Genomic DNA, 21,322 nt, shown 5'->3' on the forward strand with positions numbered 1-21,322 from the left:
CGAACACCATAAAGAGCAAAGGAGAACCATCTGTGCGGAATTGCTTGCTCGTCATGTGGCTGAGGGTGACAATTTCTTGTCAAAGATTGTTACAGGCGATGAAACATGGGTTCATCACTTCGAACCTGAAACAAAATGGCAATCAATGGAGTGGCGCCACACCCACTCCCCTACCAAGAAAAAGTTTAAAGCCATACCCTCAGCCAGTAAAGTCATTGTTACTGTCTTCTGGGACGCTGAAGGGGTTATTCTGTTCGATATCCTTCCCCATGGTCAAACGATCAACTCTGAAGTGTATTGTGCTACTCTTCAGAAATTGAAGAAACGACTTCAGCGTGTTCGTAGGCACAAAAATCTGAATGAACTTCTCCTTCTTCATGACAACGCAAGCCCTCACACAAGTCTTCGCACCCGAGAGGAGCTCACAAAACTTCAGTGGACTGTTCTTCCTCATGCACCCTACAGCCCCGATCTCGCACCGTCGGATTTCCATATGTTTGGCCCAATGAAGGACGCAATCCGTGGGAGGCACTACGCGGATGATGAAGAAGTTATTGATGCAGTACGACGTTGGCTCCGACATCGACCAGTGGAATGGTACCGCGCAGGCATACAGGCCCTCATTTCAAGGTGGCGTAAGGCCGTAGCATTGAATGGAGATTACGTTGAAAAATAGCGTTGTGTAGCTAAAAGATTGGGGAATAACCTGGTGTAATTCAATGCTGAATAAAACAACCCCTGTTTCAGAAAAAAAATGTGTTGCATTGCTTATTGAACTGCCCTCGTATTTGTCAACTAAATGAGTCAGATCCACATTCATGATGGTCTGTCGACCACTTTTTCTTCATCATGTACATTGGTTTGCCCATTTTTTAACATACAACACCCATGCCGTACATCACCTTCATCATTACATTTGGCCCACAAATTTCACAAAGGGTACCACTAGCTTTACAGAAAATACCTTACAGTTGGTGGGACTTCTGGTTGCAGCACATATTTTGGAAACATGTGGTTCAGAGAACAAAAAAGATGTGACCTTGATTCTCTGCTGCTCAGAGCATACTGGTTTGAGGTGCATTGCATCGCAAGAGTGGGTCCACTATTTCTGCTGTTATGCACACTACTTCAAAACAGAAATTACTGTATGAAAAGTTCTTATAAAATATGACTTAACAAAACAGTAGTTCATAATAAACACTCAAAAACAGGTGGATATCTGTCATTATGTTCCCAAAGGTTGCCATTTGAACACACATAAAGAGCTTGAACTTTTTTGTTAATTGAAAAATGTATATACATCAATTGATAAATGAACAAAGTAATATCGGCAACAAAGTCTTTTTCAAAGTATTGTATGATTTGTTTGAGGGTTCGTCGAACTACCTTCACAATAATTCTCTATTACTCCATTCTCAAATAGCACGCGGAAAAATGAACACCTGTATCTTTCCGTGCAAGCTCTGATTTCCCTTATTTTGTTATGATGACCAATTCTTCCTATGTTGGTCAATGTCAACAAAATATTTTTGCATTCAGAGGAGAAAGTTGGTGATTGAAATTTTGTGAGAAAATCATGCTGCAACAAGAAACGCCTTTGTTTTAATAATGTCCACCCCAAATCCTGTATCATGCTCATGATACTCTCTGCCCTATTTCTCTATAATACAAAACCTGCTCTTCTCTGAACTTGCTCGATATACTCCATTAACCCATTTGTTAAGGATCCCACACCATACAGCAGTGCTCCTAAAGAGGACGAACAAGCGTTTGTGTAGGCAATCTCTTTAGTAGATCTGTTGCCTCTTTTAAGTGTTCTGCCAATAAATCGTAGTCTTCACCACAACATGTTCTATATGTTCTTTCCAATTTAAGTTGTTCATAATTGTAATTCCTAGGTATTTAGTAGAATTTATGGCCTTTAGATTTGACTGGTTTATCATGTAACTGAAGTTTAATGGATTCCATGCAGCAATTATGTGGATGAACTCACACTTTTCATTATTTAGCATCAGTTGCCAATTTTCGCACCATACAAATATCTTTTATAAATCATTTTGTGATTTGTTTTGATCTTCTCATGACTTCACTGGACAATAAATGATGGCATCATCTACAAACAACCTAAGACAGCTGCTCAAATTGTCTCCTACATAGATAAGGAACAGCAGAGGGCCTATAACGCTACCTTTGGGAGCACCAGAAATCACTTCTGTGTTGCTCAATGACTTTCCATCACTTACTACGAACTGACAGGAAATCATGAATCCAGTCACATAACTGATATAATATTCCATAAGCAAGCAATTTGATTACATGCCACTTGTGAGGTACGGTGTCAAAAGCCTTCTGGAGATCTATAAATACGGAATCAATCTGAAATCCCTTGTTGACAGCACTCAACACTTCGTGTGAGTAAAGAGCTAGTTGCGATTCACAAGAACAATGTTTTCTAAATATGTGTTGACTGTTTGTCAATAAATTGTTGTCTTCAAGATAATTCATAATATTCAAACACAGTATATGTTCCAAAATCCTGCTGTGTATCAACATTAATGATGGGCCTATAATTTAGTGGGTTACTCCTACTACCTTTTATGGATATTGGTGTGACCTGTGTTACTTTCCAGTCTTTGGGTACAGAATTTTCATTGAGCAAGCGGTTGTATATGATTGTTAAGTATGGAGTTATGGCCATCAGCATACTCTGAAAGGAATCTAATTGGTATACAGTCCGGACTGGAAGGCTTGCTTTTATTAAGTAATTTAAGTTGCTTCACTACTCCGAGGATACCTACTTCTAAGTTACTCATGTTGCTAGTTATTGTGGATTTGAATTCTGGAATATTTACTTTGTCTTCTTTGGTAAAGGAATTTCAGTAGGATGTATGTAGTAACTCAGCTTTAGCTGCACTGTTACTGACAGTATTTTCATTGCAATCATGCAGACAAGACATTGATTGTGTCTTGCCACTAGAATTCTTTACACACAACCAGAATCTCTTTGGAATTTCTGCCAGGTTTTGAGGCAAAATTTGGTTGTGGAAACTGTTATAAGCATCTAACATTGAAATCTGTGCTAAATTTTTGAGTTTCTGTAAAAGATAGCCAATCTTGGGGATTTTGCATTCATTTAAATTTGGCATGCTTTTTTGTTGTTTCTGCAACAGTGTTCTGACCCATATTTTTACCATTGACTATCAGCTCCACAATTTGTTAATTTATTTGGTGTAAATCTCTCTGTTGCTGTTGATACTATTTCTTTGAATTCAAGCCACATCTGGTCTGCACTTGCATTGTTAATTTGGAAGGAATGGAGATTGTCTCTCAGGAAGGCATCAAGTGAATTTTTACCTGCTTTTTTGAATAGGTGTACTTTTCATTTATTTTAGGAAGATTTGGGAGTTGCTGTATTTAGTCTCACTATGACAGCCATGTGTTCACTTATCCCTGTATCCATTCTGATACATGTTATTAGCTCACGATTATTTGTTACTGAGATGTCAAGTGTGTTTTCCCAAACATTTACTGTTTGAGTGAGTTCATGAACTAAGTGCTCAAAGTCATTTTCAGAGGGTGCATTTAACACAATTTTGGATGATTCTTATTCATAGCTCCAGATTTAAAAATGTATTTTCACTAACAATTGAAGGTGAATTGAAGCCACCACCAACTATAACAACTCCTTCCTTTCTTAGGGCTTCTTTTTCTGACACATTGCACTTGTCTAATAGCAGCTTAATTTATAAGTTCTTTTATGCTGGTTGTTTTGGTACACACTTACTACCACACATGGGTGTGGTTGGTGTGTTGCCCCTCATGTGGTCTCAACACACACAATAGAATTTGTAGTTAAGTTTGCTCCTATTTTAACTATAGTGTGTTGTAGATACCTTGAACAAAAAATTGTGCGCAGGGATAGGAACAGAACATGGGTTGCATGTCTAAAAGATGGGAGGCAAAAGTGTTCCACAAAACTGCCATCCAATATTATCCTGGGTATCCACTTGCTGTAGAATCATGGTGTATATTATGAACTCAAAAGTAGTGAGGTATGTCCTCCATCCTAGTGATTATAGATTCATAAAATGCTGATCGTGTGAAACCCATTCATGTAGGAAGATTGTACAAACATATTATGCTTTGGTAGCCAATCAACTAGCACTTGTTTCACATGATGTTGTGAGAGCCATGGACCAAGGAAAATAGTTGGATGAAGTATTTTTTAACTTCTGAAAAAAATTTGACTGGGCACCATATCAATGTTTATTAACAGAAATGTGACTACATGGGGTGTCAAACAAAAATGGTTTGTCAACAAAATTTGGCATGGCTGAGAAAACATAGATTGTGGTATTCTCAGTTCAAAAAGAAAGCAGTTTTGTCAACTGTCTAAAGTTGGTAGAGATTTGTGCATCAGACAGAAGACTGATTTGTAAAGCATGCAGCTAGTTCACCATGATACAGTAGTGAAAGATTTTACTGAGAATCCTATAAAATTTGGGTCATACGTAAAATCACTATCCATTCTGGTGTGCCAACAGAAGACGGCAAAAGGAAATCTGACATTTTAAATTGTACATTTTATAAAATCATTCATGTAGGAAGATTGTACAAACATATTATGCTTTGGTAGCCAATCAAAATTCCTGTATGAAAGACATATAAATGGACATCCCTTGTGTTGAAAATCAGCTGAAAGAATTGTAAACAGCTAAGTTGCCAGTTTCATTTGGCATCCCAGTTTGGTTCTATAATGAGCCTTCTTTGACATTGGCTTACATTTATTGTGAATTCTTGCCCAGTGCGAAATTCCAAGTGACTGAAAGAAGTGTTGATGACTACTGTGTATAGCACTGGTGAATGAAGAGATGTACAAAATTATAGATAAATTTCTTTCACATCAGTTTGCTGCATATTTCTTGAGCATATTTTAAGTTTGTATATAATAAATTTACTTTGACAGAAAAAGGTTTCTATCTACAAATCAACATATATTTATAAAGGATTGCTTGTGAAAAATTCAGCTTATCCTTTTCTTGCTTGATACCCTGTGAGTTGCAGATGAAGACCAACATGCAGATTTCAGAAACATTTGACATAGTGCCCAACTGCAGACTGTCAATGAAAGTCCAAGCATATGGAATAGGTTCTCAGATATGTGACTAACTCGAAGATTTCTTGAGTAATAGAACCATCAGAGATGGAGATGTCATCTGGAGTGCCCCAGGGATGTGTGATAGGACCACCTGTTTTCTCTATATATGTGACTGAGCTGCCGGACAGAGAGGGCAGTGGTGACTGTTGGTTTATGACACTGTAATGTATGGGAAAGTGTCATCATTTAGTGACTGCAGGAGGATAAATGGTGCCATGGAAGAATTTTTATTCCGTGTGATGAATGGCAGCAAGCTTGCTGTAAATGTTTAAAAAAATGTAAATTAATATAAATGAGTTTGTGAAAAATGTTTGAATACAGTATTAGTGGTTTGTTGCTAGATACAGTGACATCAATGAAATGTCTAGGCATAATGTTGCAAAACAGTGTGAAGTCAAGTACATAAGGTTAATTGTATAATGTAATATACAGTAAAAATATTAAGGTGCTACATTAAATAGTTTTTTCAGTAATGGGTCAAATACTTGCCTAAATTAACATGGGTTAGGTAGGCAGGGTGTGGTCCCCTTAAATGTCCTTAGAGGTAAAGTAAGGCATTTCACAAAAATCAGAAACGTAAAGGGGCATTCAGTAAGAAATGCAACACATTTTCTGTGAAAGCAGGTTGGTTTTATTCAGAATTCCAGTACACCATATTATTCCCCACTCTTTTGGCTACAAACTCTATTTTATAGCATAATCTCCATTCAATACGATGGCATTATGCCACCTGACAGGGAGGTCCTGTATGCCCGCGTGGTACCACTCTACTGGTAAATGCCGGAGCCAATGTCTTGCTGCATCAATAACCTCCCCATCATACACCTACTGCTTCCTGCATCCTTCATGGGGCCAAACAGATGGAAGTCGGAGGGTGTGAGATCTGAGCTGTAGGGTGGATGAGGAAGAACAGTCCGGCGACATTTTGTGAGCTTCTCATAGGTGTGCCAACTTGTGTGAGGACTTGCATCACACTGGATGAGGAGAAGTTAATTTGCGTTTCTGTAGCACTGAACATGCTAAAATTGTTTCTTCAGTTTCGTGAAGGTAGCACGATAAAGTTCAGAGTTGACACCATAAGGGAGGACATGAAACAGAATAACCCCTTCAGAGCCCCACAAGATCATCGCCATTGGCTTTACCAGCTGAGGGTGAGGCTCTGAACACTTTTTTCAGAAGAGAGATGGTGTAGTGTTATTCCACGGATTGCCGTTTTGTTTCTGGTTCCATGTGCTGAACATGTTTCCTCACCTGTGACAATGCTCGACAAAAAACTGTCACGATCAACCTCATAACCAGCATGCATTGCTGCACAGGTGATCCTTCATTGCTCTATATTGTCCTCTGTTGGGCAGCGAGGAACCTAGAGGGCACACACCTTTGAGTACCCCAACTGGGGAACAAGTGTGTTAACAATACCAACAGAGATGTACATTTTTGCAGCATGGTGTTTAATTGGAGTCTGTCAGTCATCTTGAATGAGTGTGTCTGCACGTTCTACAATTGCAGGAGTCACAGCTGTGTGCAGCTATCTATCACATGGGAGATCGGACAGGTTCATGTTACCTTGTTGCGATGGTGACAGGTGCCTCGCTCAGTGACTCACGTGCTTTTGTTCACTGCCAGGTCTCTGCAGACATTCTGTAAGCGTCATTCATCTGTGATGTTCTAATTTCAGCCAAAAGAAACTTAATGACAGGCATCTGCTTGGAACACATTTCCATTACAGACCCTATTTTCAATGCTACATAATGTGCTGCAACCTGTCGGAACTTCATGAAACTGTAGTGGTTGATGAGGGACTGCTCCATGATGCGCCTGTTGTGGGAATTCGACATTTTTTCAGCTGAAATTGACCGAGGAAAAAAATGTTGCATTACTTATTGAACGCCCCTCATATGTGAAAAGGACAGAGCACTACTCACCACACAGAGGGGATGCTGAGTCGCAGACAAGTGCAATGAAAAGACAACTGAACATTTAAGCTAGTGGCCAAAAGGTCCTTCTTTGGAAATAGAATATAGACACTTATTCACAAATTGCACACCTGAGGCTGCTGTCTCTGGCCACTGTGGCCCGAGCAGGGATTGCAGTTCTGTCTGATGTGAACAGTAGCCTGTAGTGGGTAGGGATGTAAGGAGTAAGCGTGGGGTGGGGTGGGGTGGGGTGGGATGGGATAGGATAGAAAGGTAGGGGTGGAAGAAGATGTGTTGCATGTGGGGCATCCAAGGACATGGCAGGGAAACCATAGGGCTGCTAGGTACAGTTTGGAGGCTGTGTTGGTGGGGGAAGGGGAGAAGTAGAGAAAGGGGAAAGATTAGTAGGTATTGTAGTCCTTCAGCAATTGTAAACTCTTATGCAGGAAGTTGCACAAATTTTACTGCCTCAACCTTATTTCGATATCGATAAGGATATCTTTATTGGGATGAAGATACACTTCCTTGCTATTGAAACCAGTTTAATGCAATAAGATCTGTGCAGCTGATTTCCTGTTTTTTACCTTCATTAAGATCAAAATACCCTTAGTCGCTGTCAAAACCAGGTCAATGAAATAAAATCTGTGCAACCAGTGGGCTGTTTTTATCCTTCATTAAAACTAGTAGGCATGTTGGTGGAATAGAAGGTGTGTGGTGTAGTAGATTGAGAGCAGGGAAGGGGATAGATTGGCGGAGGACAGGGACTAGTGAAAGTTGAGGTCAATACACAAACGTGCAGTTCAGAAAATCTGGTGTCGTTAGGAAGGATCCAGATGACACTGTCAGTAAAACAGTTTTTGGAGTGAAGTGCATCTTGTTGGGTGGCATGTTCTTCACCAACTGGGTGTTCCAGTTGTCTCACTTGTCTGTTGGCCACAGTCTGTAAGTGACCATGCAAACAGACAGACATCTTCTGGGTTGTCGTGCCCACGTAGAACACGACACAGTGCTTGCAGATTAATTTGTTGATCACATGACTGCTTTCACTTGTGACCCTTCCTTTGATGAAATAGGTGAAGCTTGTGATGGGACTGGGGTAGGTGGTGGTGGAAGAATGTGTGGGACAGGTCTTACATCTAGGTCTGCTGCAGGGATATGAGCCAAGGGGCAAGGGGTTTGCACCTGGGATGGAGTAGGGATGAACAAGGGTACTGCACATGTTTGGTGGGTGGTGAAATACCACTGTGGGAAGGCGAAGAAGATTAGTGGGTAGGACATTTCTCATTTCAGGGCACAACGAGTGGTAGTTGAAACCTGATAGAAACTGTGATTCAGCTGGTCCAGTCCTAGGTGGTACTGAGTCACGAGAGGAGTGCTCCTTTGTGGCCAGATGGTAGATAGGTGGGAGGTGACAGAAGAGACGAGCCATTGGAGATGTGTTTCTAGACAAAGTTGGGAGGGTAATTTCAATCCGCGAAAGTCTCAGTGAAACTCTTGGCATTTTTGGAGATATTGTTGTTTACCATCCTGGACTTTCCATTGTTAGTAAAGTATTTTACTATGACTACAACATCAATGGATAAAATTAGGCACTTCACAGAATCAGAAAAATGTTTTTTCTGACTACAACATCAGTGAGTTGGAACATTGCAGCTCACACAAATACCTGGGTGTTACAATTTGTAGGGATATGAAATGGAGTTTGTACCTGTACAATCCATCTGGATAATTCCTTCATTGTGTATCATTTTTTTAAAGGAGTACTTTATGCTTATGTGTAACAAAGTATTTAAATTTCAATTTTTAGATGGGACAGATGTGGAACAAAGCATTTTTGTCTTTCTGAATTAGTGAAGATCTGTATTGTGAATAAATCATCCATTTTTTTTCTGAAAGTGTTGTGATTTGTTTGTCTGCACATGTACATTACATCTACCAATTTCCACCCCACTTGGATAATTCCTTCATGGTGTGTCCTGGTTCTTTTAAGTGTATTATTCATATGTGTAACAAAGTATTTAAATTTCAATTTTTAGATGAGGTGGAGGAATCAAATATAACAGTTTTTGAGGGCATCAAATTACATAGAGCTGGCTCCGCATATGTAATTTGCTTAACATTGTACATAAAAAATGTGGTTTGTGGTGACGACATGACTCTGGCATGTATATGAACATTGAAGCTCACACAAGAGTAACTCAGTGTACTCCTTTCCAGTTTCTGCTGGAGTGGGAGATCCCCGATGGTCACGAGAGTCCACAAGACCCACTAAGCATTGCTAAAGAGGTGAGTGCATCTGTACTTCTGTATTCTTTTTATTTTGCTGTTTATATTTGCATTGCATAGCACTTAATAGTAATTTATTTATATGTTTGTTTATTCTCTGTGATGAAAAGAGTAGCAACTGTATGAATATCAAGAGCACTGGTTGCAAGCCAATGCTGTGAAAAAAAGGGAAATTTTAGTTGTGGAAGAACTATGTAGAAGGATCATACAAGGGAGATGAACTTCAAGGCAATTTTATAGAAAAGGAAAGGGAAGTAGTTGTATATGACACTGGAGCAGTAATACTGTGAGAAGAATTAGACAGAGCATTAAAAGATCTATGTTGAAACAAAGCCCCTGAAGTACACAACATTCCCTCAGAACTCTTGAGATTCTTGGCACAACTGTTCTACCTGCTGTGCAAGATATATGAGTGTGATGAAATATCCTCATACTAAAAGAAAAATGTAATCATTCCAATTCCAAAAAAGCCAGATGCTGATACGTGTGAAAGTTGCCAACCATGATTTTAATAACTCTTGGTTTCAAAGTACTGACACAAATTATCTACAGAAGAATGAAAAAACTGGTAGAAGCTGGCTTCAGGGAAGATCAGCTAAGTTCTGGAGAAATGTAGGAACACACATAGTAACACAGACCCTACGACTATCTTAGAAGATCGGTTGAAGAATGTACTTTATAACATTTGTAGATATAGAGAAAACTTTTGATAATGATGACTGGAAAAGCCTATTTGAAAGTGTTGCGGGGTCGGGGATCAAACCTGGGACTCCAGATGGCCAATCTGAAGCCGGGACCCAGCACCCCGTATTTCGTCAGGAAGCCGAGCAAGTCCAAGAGCGTCAAGGGGCAGTGCAGAGTGATACAGCGGTATTTGGTAGAATTTCTTTATTTGGCTAATTTACAGTATTCAGTGGGTGCAACATAGTGTCGGCATGCTACCCTAGGCTGTGCCGCGAGTCCAGCTGGCTCAGCAGACTCCTGGTATGCAGACACAGCTGTTCCATCATCAAGGCCGCTCAGCTGGAAGTCAGCCGCGCTCTCCCCAGTTGCTGCCTGCCGATGTGTCGTGTCTTGCGCCATGCTGCTCGTGATTCTGGAGACTGATACAGTCCCTGGTCCTCACCACCCTCCACCCCATTTGGCCTGCTCTGTCCGACCACGGGACAAAGGTGGATGTACTGGTCACCCGTGGCCCTCGGGCCGCTGCTGCTCCCAGGACAGGACCAGACTCGAACCCACGCCCTCCTGGACGCTGTGCCACAACTAGCTGCTAGTGGTGCTTGCCGGATGGCGACACCCACCGCCATCCCCGGTGCTGCTGTAGTGCTGCCGCACCTCCCGCAGCCCTTGCCTGGACCCTGGTATGCCAAGTAGGAAGTGAACGTGGCCCATAGACTGGAGTGGAACCGAGCCCCTCCTGGACCCACTGCAGACCGCAGTCACTGCCCTTTTTCAGGCAAGTTCCAGGCTGCCATTCCGTCCTGCCCTGGTGTTGTATCTCTGGAGGTGGAATATAGTCTGAACACGTGCATAGTAACAAAGTACAAATTTATGTAGAATACTTATAACACTGCTGCCAGACTGCCCCTATAAGCATAGACCAGCACAGGGTCTGTCCCAACGCTCGACTGACCTGGCACACACTTCCCTCCAGCTAAAATTGTCCGTCTTTGTATACTGGTTTTCCCCTCGCTTCTGATGTAGTGTCAGAGAGAGACAGAAACTATGGCAGGGATAAATTCCCACACGTCAACCACTTAAAAATCGCCCTCCTGGCTCTGGTCTAGTGCCTTGCCTCATACATCGCAATAACTTCAAGCCATGTTGCGGTTTCCTGCCTTGTTGTTGCACCAGTCAAAACAAATCGTGCATGCCATACCACCGTCACAGGTGCACGCCCACGAGTGCCATGTTTACCTTGCCTGGCCTGCTGGCTGTCGTCTATTACCACATTCTGCCAGTGGCCCCAGATTTCATCGCCCAACTGTGCCTTCATTGAATTTTGATAAAATTTCCCTTTTCCTTGACTAGGATTGATACTAGCGCAGCACACCTCCCTCCTGTCAACAAGATTCATCGTGAATTGAGATAAAACACATGTGGTCTGTGGCTGCGTAAACATATCTTGTTCACCAAATGTACATCCTACAGACTAAAACTAACGAGAACATCAAAACATTAACTCTACATCTATACACTGTTTACACTGGTTACCCATGCCATAGGCAACTGATATGTTGGCACCTCCTCCACTGGTGTACGTTTCCACATTCTCCACAAAGCTATACTCAAGAAAAGTAGAAAAATGGCACACCCTGTGGCTGAAATGCTCACTGTTATTATCCTGTTGCTCTGATGCTGTTGTAACATTTGAACATGTTCCAATACTTTATTAACCATAAGAGATCCTTCCTGTGCATTAATAAAGGAATGCAAAGTTTCCAAAAACTCTGGGTTTAACGTGGAGTTCAAATATGTCAGATTATTCACTGGTAATGTCTCTAGAACCCCTTCTGGATAAAACAATGTTCCCTGTGGCAAATTCAAAGCTGTTTCACCCATACATGATGCTCTCAAACAATCTCACAAACCATACCATTTATAATTATTCCACTCTCCCACAGTTGCAACCTCCTTATTTTATCCTCTCTCTGATTGGTATAACAAGTGACCATCACTCATATCGGCATAAATGCTGAATATAACCAATGCCTCCCTACCTCCTGGAAGTAGGAATGTGTCGATAACACCTCTTTCTCACAATCTGAGCGATTTGTAATCCCCAGGAACAATCCAACTTTGCATGTACAACTATCCGAAAAAACTGGTCGATTAAGGCAAATCATCACTCGTCCCTGCGAAGAAAAGGAATGAAACATGCCTGTACCACTTTTTTCCACTACAAGTATCTACTACATCGTACGACATCCTCAAAAATTCCCGATTGTTCACTCTGCGCCTATCAAATTCTCTGGAGAGGAAAAAAAGAAAAACAAAAAGAAAAAAAACAGTCTTCCCCATACAATGACAAAGAAAACTAAAATAACAAACAAGAAAAAGGCTACTATTATCAGACCCACCAAAATGTGAGAAAAAAAGAGAGAGAAAAAAAGAACACACACACACAAAAAAACAAAATGAAAATTATCCATTGATACAAAAACACAAAATGTAAACATGCCATACAATATTACACATACAATAATTTACTCCCTCCGTGACTGTAACACATATGGAATGTTATGCGCCCGCTGTTGTCCATTCCCCGAGACCTTCTTCTTCTGTTTGCTTTGCCTAGCCTCTGCAATCGGATCACTTCCTTCAAATTGAGGTAGTCCATCCACCATTCCTTTAAAAGGCTTTACTCTACTCATGGATAATGGATGTTTCTGTTGGCAGTTGCACTTTAACATTCACAGGCGAAGTCATCTACATGACCTGGTATGGTCTGTGGTACTTTGTCAAGAATTTTTTCATCTTTCCCTTAGGTGTATGCAAATTCATGATTAATTCCCATTGACTTCCCCTGCACTGTGGTAAAGGTCTCAACTGCTTATCCGGTCCTTCCTACCTCTCTAACGCTTTCATATTGGCCTTCTGTACCCTCCTCCAGACTTCCTGTATTGTTCGTGCAAATTCCCTCACTGTGTCACCTGTAGCTCCCAATTTTGGACATAGGACATCAAATGGCAATGGCATCTTTCTTCCATAGACCACCTCTAATGGTGACATTCCAACCCTCAAATGTATTTAAGTGTTATAGCTTGATATCACATATTGAAGATAAAGTCCTAGTTATCATGGTTTCTATTCACATAATATCTTAGCATTTTTGAAATTGTTCTATGTACTCACTCCTTTCTCTCATTCGCTTGCAAATGAAATGGACTGGTCCATAATTTTTTAATTCTCAATAAACGACACAACTGTGACATTAATTCAGACATGAAGTTCGTTCCCTGATTCATAATTATGGTATCAGGCACCCCGAACTTCAGTAACCAGGAACTGACTAAATCTTGTGCTACTGTACTTGCCTCTTGGTCTGGTATTGTGACCATGGCTAGAAACCTTGAAAAGTGATCAATTATAGTTAAAATGTAACGATTCCCTGCCAGTGTTTCGTTGTATGGCCCCCAGATATCTAGCCGATAAACTCGAATGGTTTTCGTTTGGTAACCGTGCAATGGAATTCTTGCGTGCATCACATCTGCTCGCTGCGCACATGGCACACAATTTGTTACATATTGTTCCACATCCCTTCTCTGAGTGCACCACCAAAATTATTGTGCTACTTGTCTTCCCATTGCTTAGTGACCACCATGCCCTGAGAGCACATGATCATGGGCCTGCTTTAAGACTTCTCTCAAACTTTTTGATACCGCTACCCATGGTCCACACTTGGTACCTTTACACAACAAATTTCCCTCCACAATGAAATATGGTTGTGTTCTAAAACTCTGGCACTCCTCATCATTTGCTTGTGCTCTTTGCCATTCTGCGACACTTACCTATTACTTCTAATGTGTCTCATTTGCAACTTAATGGATCTGCATTTCCATGTTTCTTCCCTGGCTTAAGAATTACTTCAAAGTCAAACTCACTTAATTTTAGAGCCTACCATGTTAATCAACTAGAAGGATCTTTGAGTCCTACTAACCATATCAATGCTGCATGATCCGTCATGGCCTTAAACTTCCTGCCATAAAGGAAACAACGAAAATACATTACTCCATATATTACAGCCAACATCTCCTTTTCCATTGTGGAATAATTCTGCTGTACCTATTTAACTGTCTAGAAGCATATGCCACCGGATGCTACTGTCCATTCACCACTTGCCCCAAAACACATCCTACTGTGCCATTTGAAGCATCACATGATAAGATTTAGTCTTCTTCAAAATTCGGAAACACCAACACCAGACTATAAACTAATCTCATCTTTAATTCATTGAAAGCTTCCTGAGATTCCACGATCCATTGAACTTTAACCCCTTTCTTTATAAGCTTTGTTAATTGCTCGGCTATTTTAGCAAAATCTTTTGCAAATTTAAGATAATGTGAACATAATCCAATATACGATTGTAATTGCTTCGTTGTATGTGGTGTCAGAAAATTTTGAACTACCTCTGTTAACTGAGGATCAGTTTGAACCCCTTGTTCACTGATTACATGACCTAAATATTTGACCTGCATCTGCGCAAAATTACATTTTTCTAAACTTAATGTTAACTGTGCCAACTGCAAGACTTCTCTTAAACATGATACATGTTCTGGTGTATCCTTCGAAAATACTATAATGTCATCTAGGTAAACCATACATGTCTTTGGTTTCAATCCCCTTAAAATCCCATCTAATAATCACTGAAAAGTTGCCAGTGCATTCTTCAACCCAAACGGCATACATATATACTGATAGTGTCCCCCAGGAACAGTAAAAGCTGTCTTTGCCCTGTCCTCTGGCATTACTTCCAACTGATGGTATCCACTCCGTAAATCCATCATCGTAAAATGCTTACATTGTCCCAGATTGTCCAATGTGTCCATGATATTCGGAATCAGATGTGCCTCTGAAATGGTTTTCGCATAATCACAACAAAATCCTTGTACCATCCACCGACTTCTTCGAGTAGTGGTTGCATATGACGTGCTATCCTATATGGTTTCCTAAACACTGGAGTTTTATCCTCCGTTGGTATGTGATGCTTTGTAATTGGTATGTGATGCTTTGTAATCGGTGTTGCCAGTAGCCTACCCCCCATTCTGAATAAATCGCTAAATGTCAATAATAATTCCTCCAATGTGACCCTGTCATCTCCCTGCAAATGCTGTAATTTTCCCTTTAATTGTGCTGCATCAACATTTTGTTTATGGCTTACCTCTAAATCCTCCCAATCGAGGTCATCTTCTTCAAAAACCCCTAACATGGCCAATAACAACCCTTTCAACAAGCTAAAATCCACTCTGTTGAAGTTATCTATACACACAGGAACTCAATAATCTCCTTCCACAAAACTTGCATGAGCTAAACTCCTCCGCACAAAACAGTGTGCATTATCCAACTCCTCATTACTCAAGAGTGGCTCCACCATGTACAATGTCTCAGTTGGTAAGTCCGTATTTATTAAAACCCAAACTACCTTCCCTGTACCTGCTGGTGTGTTATCCTGCTGATCGACCTTTAATCAATCTGTTCGCAGTTTAGCTGGCATCACCTTCATGTTAAATGCACCTTGCAACATTTGTCCATTTGCATTGATTTCCCCCATGCAAAACATTCTTCCACCTAGTTCCACTGTTTGTTGCCAAAGATCTATCTTTGCACGATGTTTGTCAAGGAAGTCCAGTCCGAGAACCACTGAATACCCCTCACCTTCACATGGTAACACCTCTATCTGCTCACTGAACTTAGTTCCTGTTATAACCAGGAATAACACAATAACCTCTTCAGTCTGGTTTATTAAATCACAAATCACTTTTTAACAATTATGTTAGCCAACCGTCTACCCAGGCTCACACTCAGAAGTAATGCAGAATTAAAGTTTGGTTATACCAATGTCCGAATGTGCATGGTGGGGTGCACGTTCTGTAATTATTCCCAAGTCCAGTGAAGTTCAGTCTCTCCAAGTGAAGTCGCAAGATTTTCCGCCGAGCAGCCAGGTAACCTCGAGTGGTGCGGCGAGTCATCCACATGCAGCTGGAACACTGCGTACTGCACTTCCCGATGAGAACTGACGTTTGCGGCGGCGGCCGGGTTTATATAAGGCTTGCTAGTTAATGGAGCCGTCGGCTGGGGTCGCTGTTTTCCAGGGAAAACCAATCGCAATGTTTCCTGGCGTAGCCAATTGCTGTGTGCTGACAAACACGTGCACGCGAAGGCGGCCAGCGATGGTAGCCGCGAGCCACCCAGAGAAGTGTGGCCAGTGATGTATTTCTTGGCCACGTAAGGGAGCGTGCATGTGAAAACGGCCAGCGATGGAAGCAGCGGGCCGCCCAGAGAAGTGCGGCCAGCGATGTATTTGGCAGCCGCGTACTGGAGCGCGTTGTTCGGTGTTTGTTAGAAGTGGTGTATACCACACCCCTTCCCCCATGGGGAAGCGTGGAAACATTGGCTGCAAATGAACGCCACATCCATGGCATCCTCCTCCTCCGAAACCTCGGTGTCGGCGGTGAGACTGGGCACAGGAGCATACGGGCGAAAACGCCCCAGCCGGGGGCGAAGGTTATAGTGTGTGGACCGTGGCAGCAGAGGAGGCAGTGCAGGAGGAACCAGTGGCATGTCTTCATTGGCATCCGGAGTGACCTGGGGGTGGTGATCGGTGGAGATCTCGGAGTCCCCAGCTGGCTGTGGCTCGGTCTGGTCCACGTCCGGGGAAAGAAGCTCTGGTTGGGAGATGTCGTCCGTGAGCCGACCGGGGGCCAACTGCGAGGACCACCCTGGCGTGTCCTCCTCTGGTTGGCGTGGGGAAGCAGGGGATGGAAGGAGAATATGCCGAGGGGGAGGAAGAGAAAAACGATTGGGAAGGCAGGCGAGGGCGAAGCTGATTGGCATGCCGAAGAACCACCCAGTCGGTAAGTTGAACCCGGAAGACTTTCTTGCCCCTGCCCTGGATGATGGTGGCCGGAATCCAGGCTGGTTGTCGGCCGAAGCCCTTCGCCCACACCAGAGTACCTGGGCGGAAACGAGAAGTAGACAGCGACGGAGCCAACCGAGGCGTCGGCAGAAGCAGATTCAAGAGGGTCCGGGGCTGCCGTCTCTGAAGAAGTTCCGCCAGGCTTTTATCTCTGATGGGCGTGGACCTGTAACTGCTCAAGAAAAAAGTAAGAGATGCGTCGGGGAAGTGATCTTGGAGGTATTTCTTCATCTGTGTTTTGAAGGTGTGGACCATCCTCTCTGCCTTGCCATTAGTTTGAGGATGGAAGGGGGGCGTCGGAATGTGGCGAATGCCATGCTGGGCACAGAAAATCTGAAAATCCTCACTGGGGAACTGCGGACCGTTATCCGAGACGAGAACCTCCGGCAGACCTTCAATGGCAAATATTTTTTCTAAGGCTGAAATAGCGGTGGAGGTGGAAACGGATTTGCAGCGGACAATATATGGAAACCTGGAATATGCGTCTACGACAATAAAAAACATGGCATTAAACACCGGCCCAGCAAAATCAACGTGCACCCGTTCCCAAGGATGAACACATGGTGGCCAAGAGGCAAAGGAGTGTCGTGAAGCTGCCTGCTGGCGTTGGCAGGAGGGACATGTCTGCGTGAGGTGTTCAATCTCCTGAGTCATAGAGGGCCAGTATGTGAACCAGCGAGCCAAAAGCTTCGTGCGGGATATCCCCCAATGACCTTGGTGTAGCAGGTGCAGAACGTGCTGAAGTAAAGACTGCGGAATGACGACCCGTGTATGTCCGTCGTCCGAAAGAAGTAGAAGGACCCCGTCAACCAGCTGAAGCTGATGGCGGACAGTAAAGAACTGATGAAACGCCGCAGAAGCCATGGGAGGTGGTCGTTCGGGCCATCCATTACGCATGTGACGACAGACTTGTCGGAGCACCTCGTCGTTACTGGTTGCGTCTGCTACCCGAGAGCTGGTAATGGGAAATGCCTCTACGGCAGCCTGTGCTTCTTCGTCTACATGAAAACACAGAATTACCTCTTTGTCGAAATCCAAATCCGGTTCCCGTGAAGGCGGGAGAGGGTATCAGCGTTGGCATGCTCGGTTGTGTTGCGAAAGTGGATTTCATACTGGTATCATGCCAAAAACAAAGCCCAGTGCTGAAGATGGTGAGCAGTCCAGTCAGGGATCTTTGCTGCAGCATTGAATAATGATATGAGGGGTTTATGATCAGTAATTAGGTGGAACTTTGTACCATACACAAAAACATGGAACTTCTTTAAGGTGAAAATGATGGCCATTGCCTCTTTTTCAATTTGGGAATACCGGCGTTGCGTATCGGTTAATGTTTTCGATGCATAGGCCACAGGGTGCTCCAACCCATCTGCCTCCCTGTGAGCCAGGACCACCCCAATGCCTGTATCTGAGGCATCTGTTGCAATGACGATTTGCTTAGTAGGGTCAAAACGTGCGAGGCACAGGGCGTGCAGTAATTGGGATTTCAACCTGTGGAAGGCGTGGTTGCATGCCGGCATCCACTCAAAAGGAACCCCTTTTTTGCATAACTGAGACAGGGGGGCAGTTGCTGTCGCAGCCGCGGGTAGGAATTTTTGGTAATATGAAATCTTCTCCAGAAAGGAATGAACTTGTGTCAGTGTTGTAGGTCGTGGCATCTTGATGATGGCTTCTATATGTTTCTCTAACGGACGAACACCCGAACAGGAGATGACGTGGCCCAGGTACTCAATTTCAGGTTGGAAAAAACAACATTTTTCTTTCCTACATTTTAGGCCAGCCTCCCGTAAGACATGGAATAAAGATTGCAGGTTGTGAAGGTGTTCCTCCATCATACGACCCGTCACCACAATGTTGTCCAAATAGTTAGTGCATCCATCCACATTAAGGACTAATTGTTCCAAAAACCGCTGGAAAATAGCAGGGGCACTGGCTATCCCAAACATAAGGCGTTTCAGACGATATAACCCATGCGGTGTGTTGAGGGTCAGGAACTGCTGAGATGCAGCATCAAGTTGGAGTTGTAGGTATGCTTCAGCAAGGTCTATTTTCGAGAAGAATTTTCCACCCTTCAATTTGGACAGCAACTCCTCCGGCTTTGGAATAGGATATGTCTCGATCTCTGATTGGGCGTTAACTGTTACTTTATTTAAAGTCGCCGCAGAGACGGAGCTGCCCTGACGGCTTCCGAACAACGACGAGGGGAGTAGCCCACTGACTAGAAGGAATAGGCTCACGAACACCACTTGCTGTGAGGCGGTCCAACTCCTGCTTCACTTGATGTCTGAGAGCTAAAGGAACGGCATGGGCACGAAAATACCGAGGCCGCGCATTCCACTTCAGTGTGATGTGTGCGTCAAAATTCTTTGTGGAACTGAGGCTGGGGGTGAACAGGTCTGCATAATCCTGGCAAAGCCTGTCCAGATCCGAGTACGGAACCTCGTCCAACACCAAATTCACAGAATCGTCGATTGAAAAACCAAATTTCCAAAATGCGTCCAGCCCAAATAAATTCTCAGAGGAATCCCTGTGAATGACTAAGAAGGTGACCTGGCAGGTGACATTCCGGTATGTCGTCAGCAAGTCGACTTGACAGCGGACTGGAATGGAATGTTTACCATACGCCATGAGGCGCCGTTGCGTGTCGTGCAAGGGAGGAGCGCCAAGTCTCAAATATGTGGCGTAATTTAGAATGCTCACGGCTGCGCCAGTGTCGACCTGTAATTGAATCGGTTTTTTCGCAATCAGGACTTCAATAAAAAGCCTATTGGTGGTCTCCTGATGATCAATAGCGGCGATCAGATTAACATCCATCGGAAGATCTGGAGGTTGCTGCGGCCGGCGGGACTTTCGACACACAGAAGCTAAATGGCCCTCGGAAGAATATTTGTAGCAAAAGGCCCATCGATCAGGACAGTCATCTCGTTGATGTTTTTTAAAACAATCAGGACATGATGGCAAACATTTTGGCACCCACAACCGGTTTGAGCGGTTGGAGCGAGGTTCATCACTCGGGCGGGCCTTAGCCACCAGCTCTGATGTGTTGACATTGACTGCTGCGATGTCGACCCATGATTCTAGTTTCTTGCCTGCTGCACGGGTCACCTCGAAGCTTTGTGCCAAGTCCAAGACTTTATCCAATGAGGGGTCGACGAGCTGAAGGGCCTCATGTTGGAACTCCCTGTCTGGCGTACCCTGATTACCATGTCCCGGATCATTTCTTTGGCGTAGGAGTCCTTATTTTTAGAGGTAACAAAGTGACATCGTCACCCCAAGCCTTGCAATTCCGCTGACCACTCTCTATGCATCTGATTCGGCTGTTTCTTGCATTGGTAAAAGGCGACTCGAGATGAAATAACATGGGTATGGCGCTGGTAATATTTAGTGAGCAACGAGCAAATCTCGGCAAAAGTTAGCTCCGAAGGCTTTGATAAGGAGGCCAGTTTGCACAAGAGCCGATAAATCTCAGGTTTAGACCAAGACAAAAACAAAGATTTCATGACGCCAACTTCAGTTACCTTGAAAGCATGGAAATGTTCCAGCAATCGGGATTCGTAGGCTTCCCAGTCCTCTAACGTTTCTTCAAAAGACGGAAATGGCGGTACATGCTGCGTGGCCTGCGTCTGCATGAACCCTTGTATAAGTGGCTGGAGTGTGTTGAGTATCAGCCTGTGGTTCTCACCCTGCTGCTGGAGAAGTTTCTTGAGGAGATCTTCCAACGTCTCCTGATGCGTGCTCATCACCATTTTATTGTGTTACAACCAGGCCCAGGCCCAGAGAAGTGCGGCCAGCGATGTATTTCGCGGCCGCGTACTGGAGCGCGTTGTTCGGTGTTTGTTAGAAGTGGTGTATACCACAGTTCCTGTGATCACAAATTGAAGTACTGTCGTACCCAATGACTCCACTTTAGTATCTCCCACCCCACGTAACCTATAACGTGGTGGCTCAAGCCTTCTCCTGCTAACCAGGTCCAGACTAATAAAAGACACTTGTGCCCCTGTGTCAACCAGAAAGCTTTGTTCCCTTCCATTCACCTAGCCTAATAAGCATCATTCAGGCTGTGCACCTACAAGCACATTATGTAATTTCATTGAGACTGCTCTCTTATGGTTGAAGCAATCCCATTCTTGTTTAACGGCTGCTGCCGCCGAGGTTCCCTCCTACTTTTACTCCTGCGGTTCACTGCTCAGTGACCCATTTTCCCATATGAGTAACACCGCAACTGACACTGAAATTGGCTCCTAATGTGCCCTACCTGGCCACAACCAAAACACTTAATTTAGGCTGCCAGGACTCTATGATCCACCCTTTCCTACATTACTTAAT

The 21,322-nt window shown here is 43.4% G+C and overlaps 1 protein-coding gene across 1 annotated transcript in view; it reads left to right on the plus strand.

Moving 5' to 3' along the window:
- The window catches only part of LOC126210361 (zinc finger protein 501-like), a 131,487-nt gene that overhangs the window by 53,739 nt on the left and 56,426 nt on the right, over window positions 1–21,322 (plus strand). Inside the window, exon 4 of the mRNA XM_049939576.1 lies at window positions 9,292–9,360. Coding sequence (XP_049795533.1) covers window positions 9,292–9,360 — 69 coding nt within the window. The remainder of the gene's footprint in view (window positions 1–9,291; window positions 9,361–21,322) is intronic.

Source organism: Schistocerca nitens, chromosome 10, assembly GCF_023898315.1.
Source record: "Schistocerca nitens isolate TAMUIC-IGC-003100 chromosome 10, iqSchNite1.1, whole genome shotgun sequence".
NCBI lineage: Eukaryota > Metazoa > Arthropoda > Insecta > Orthoptera > Acrididae > Schistocerca > Schistocerca nitens.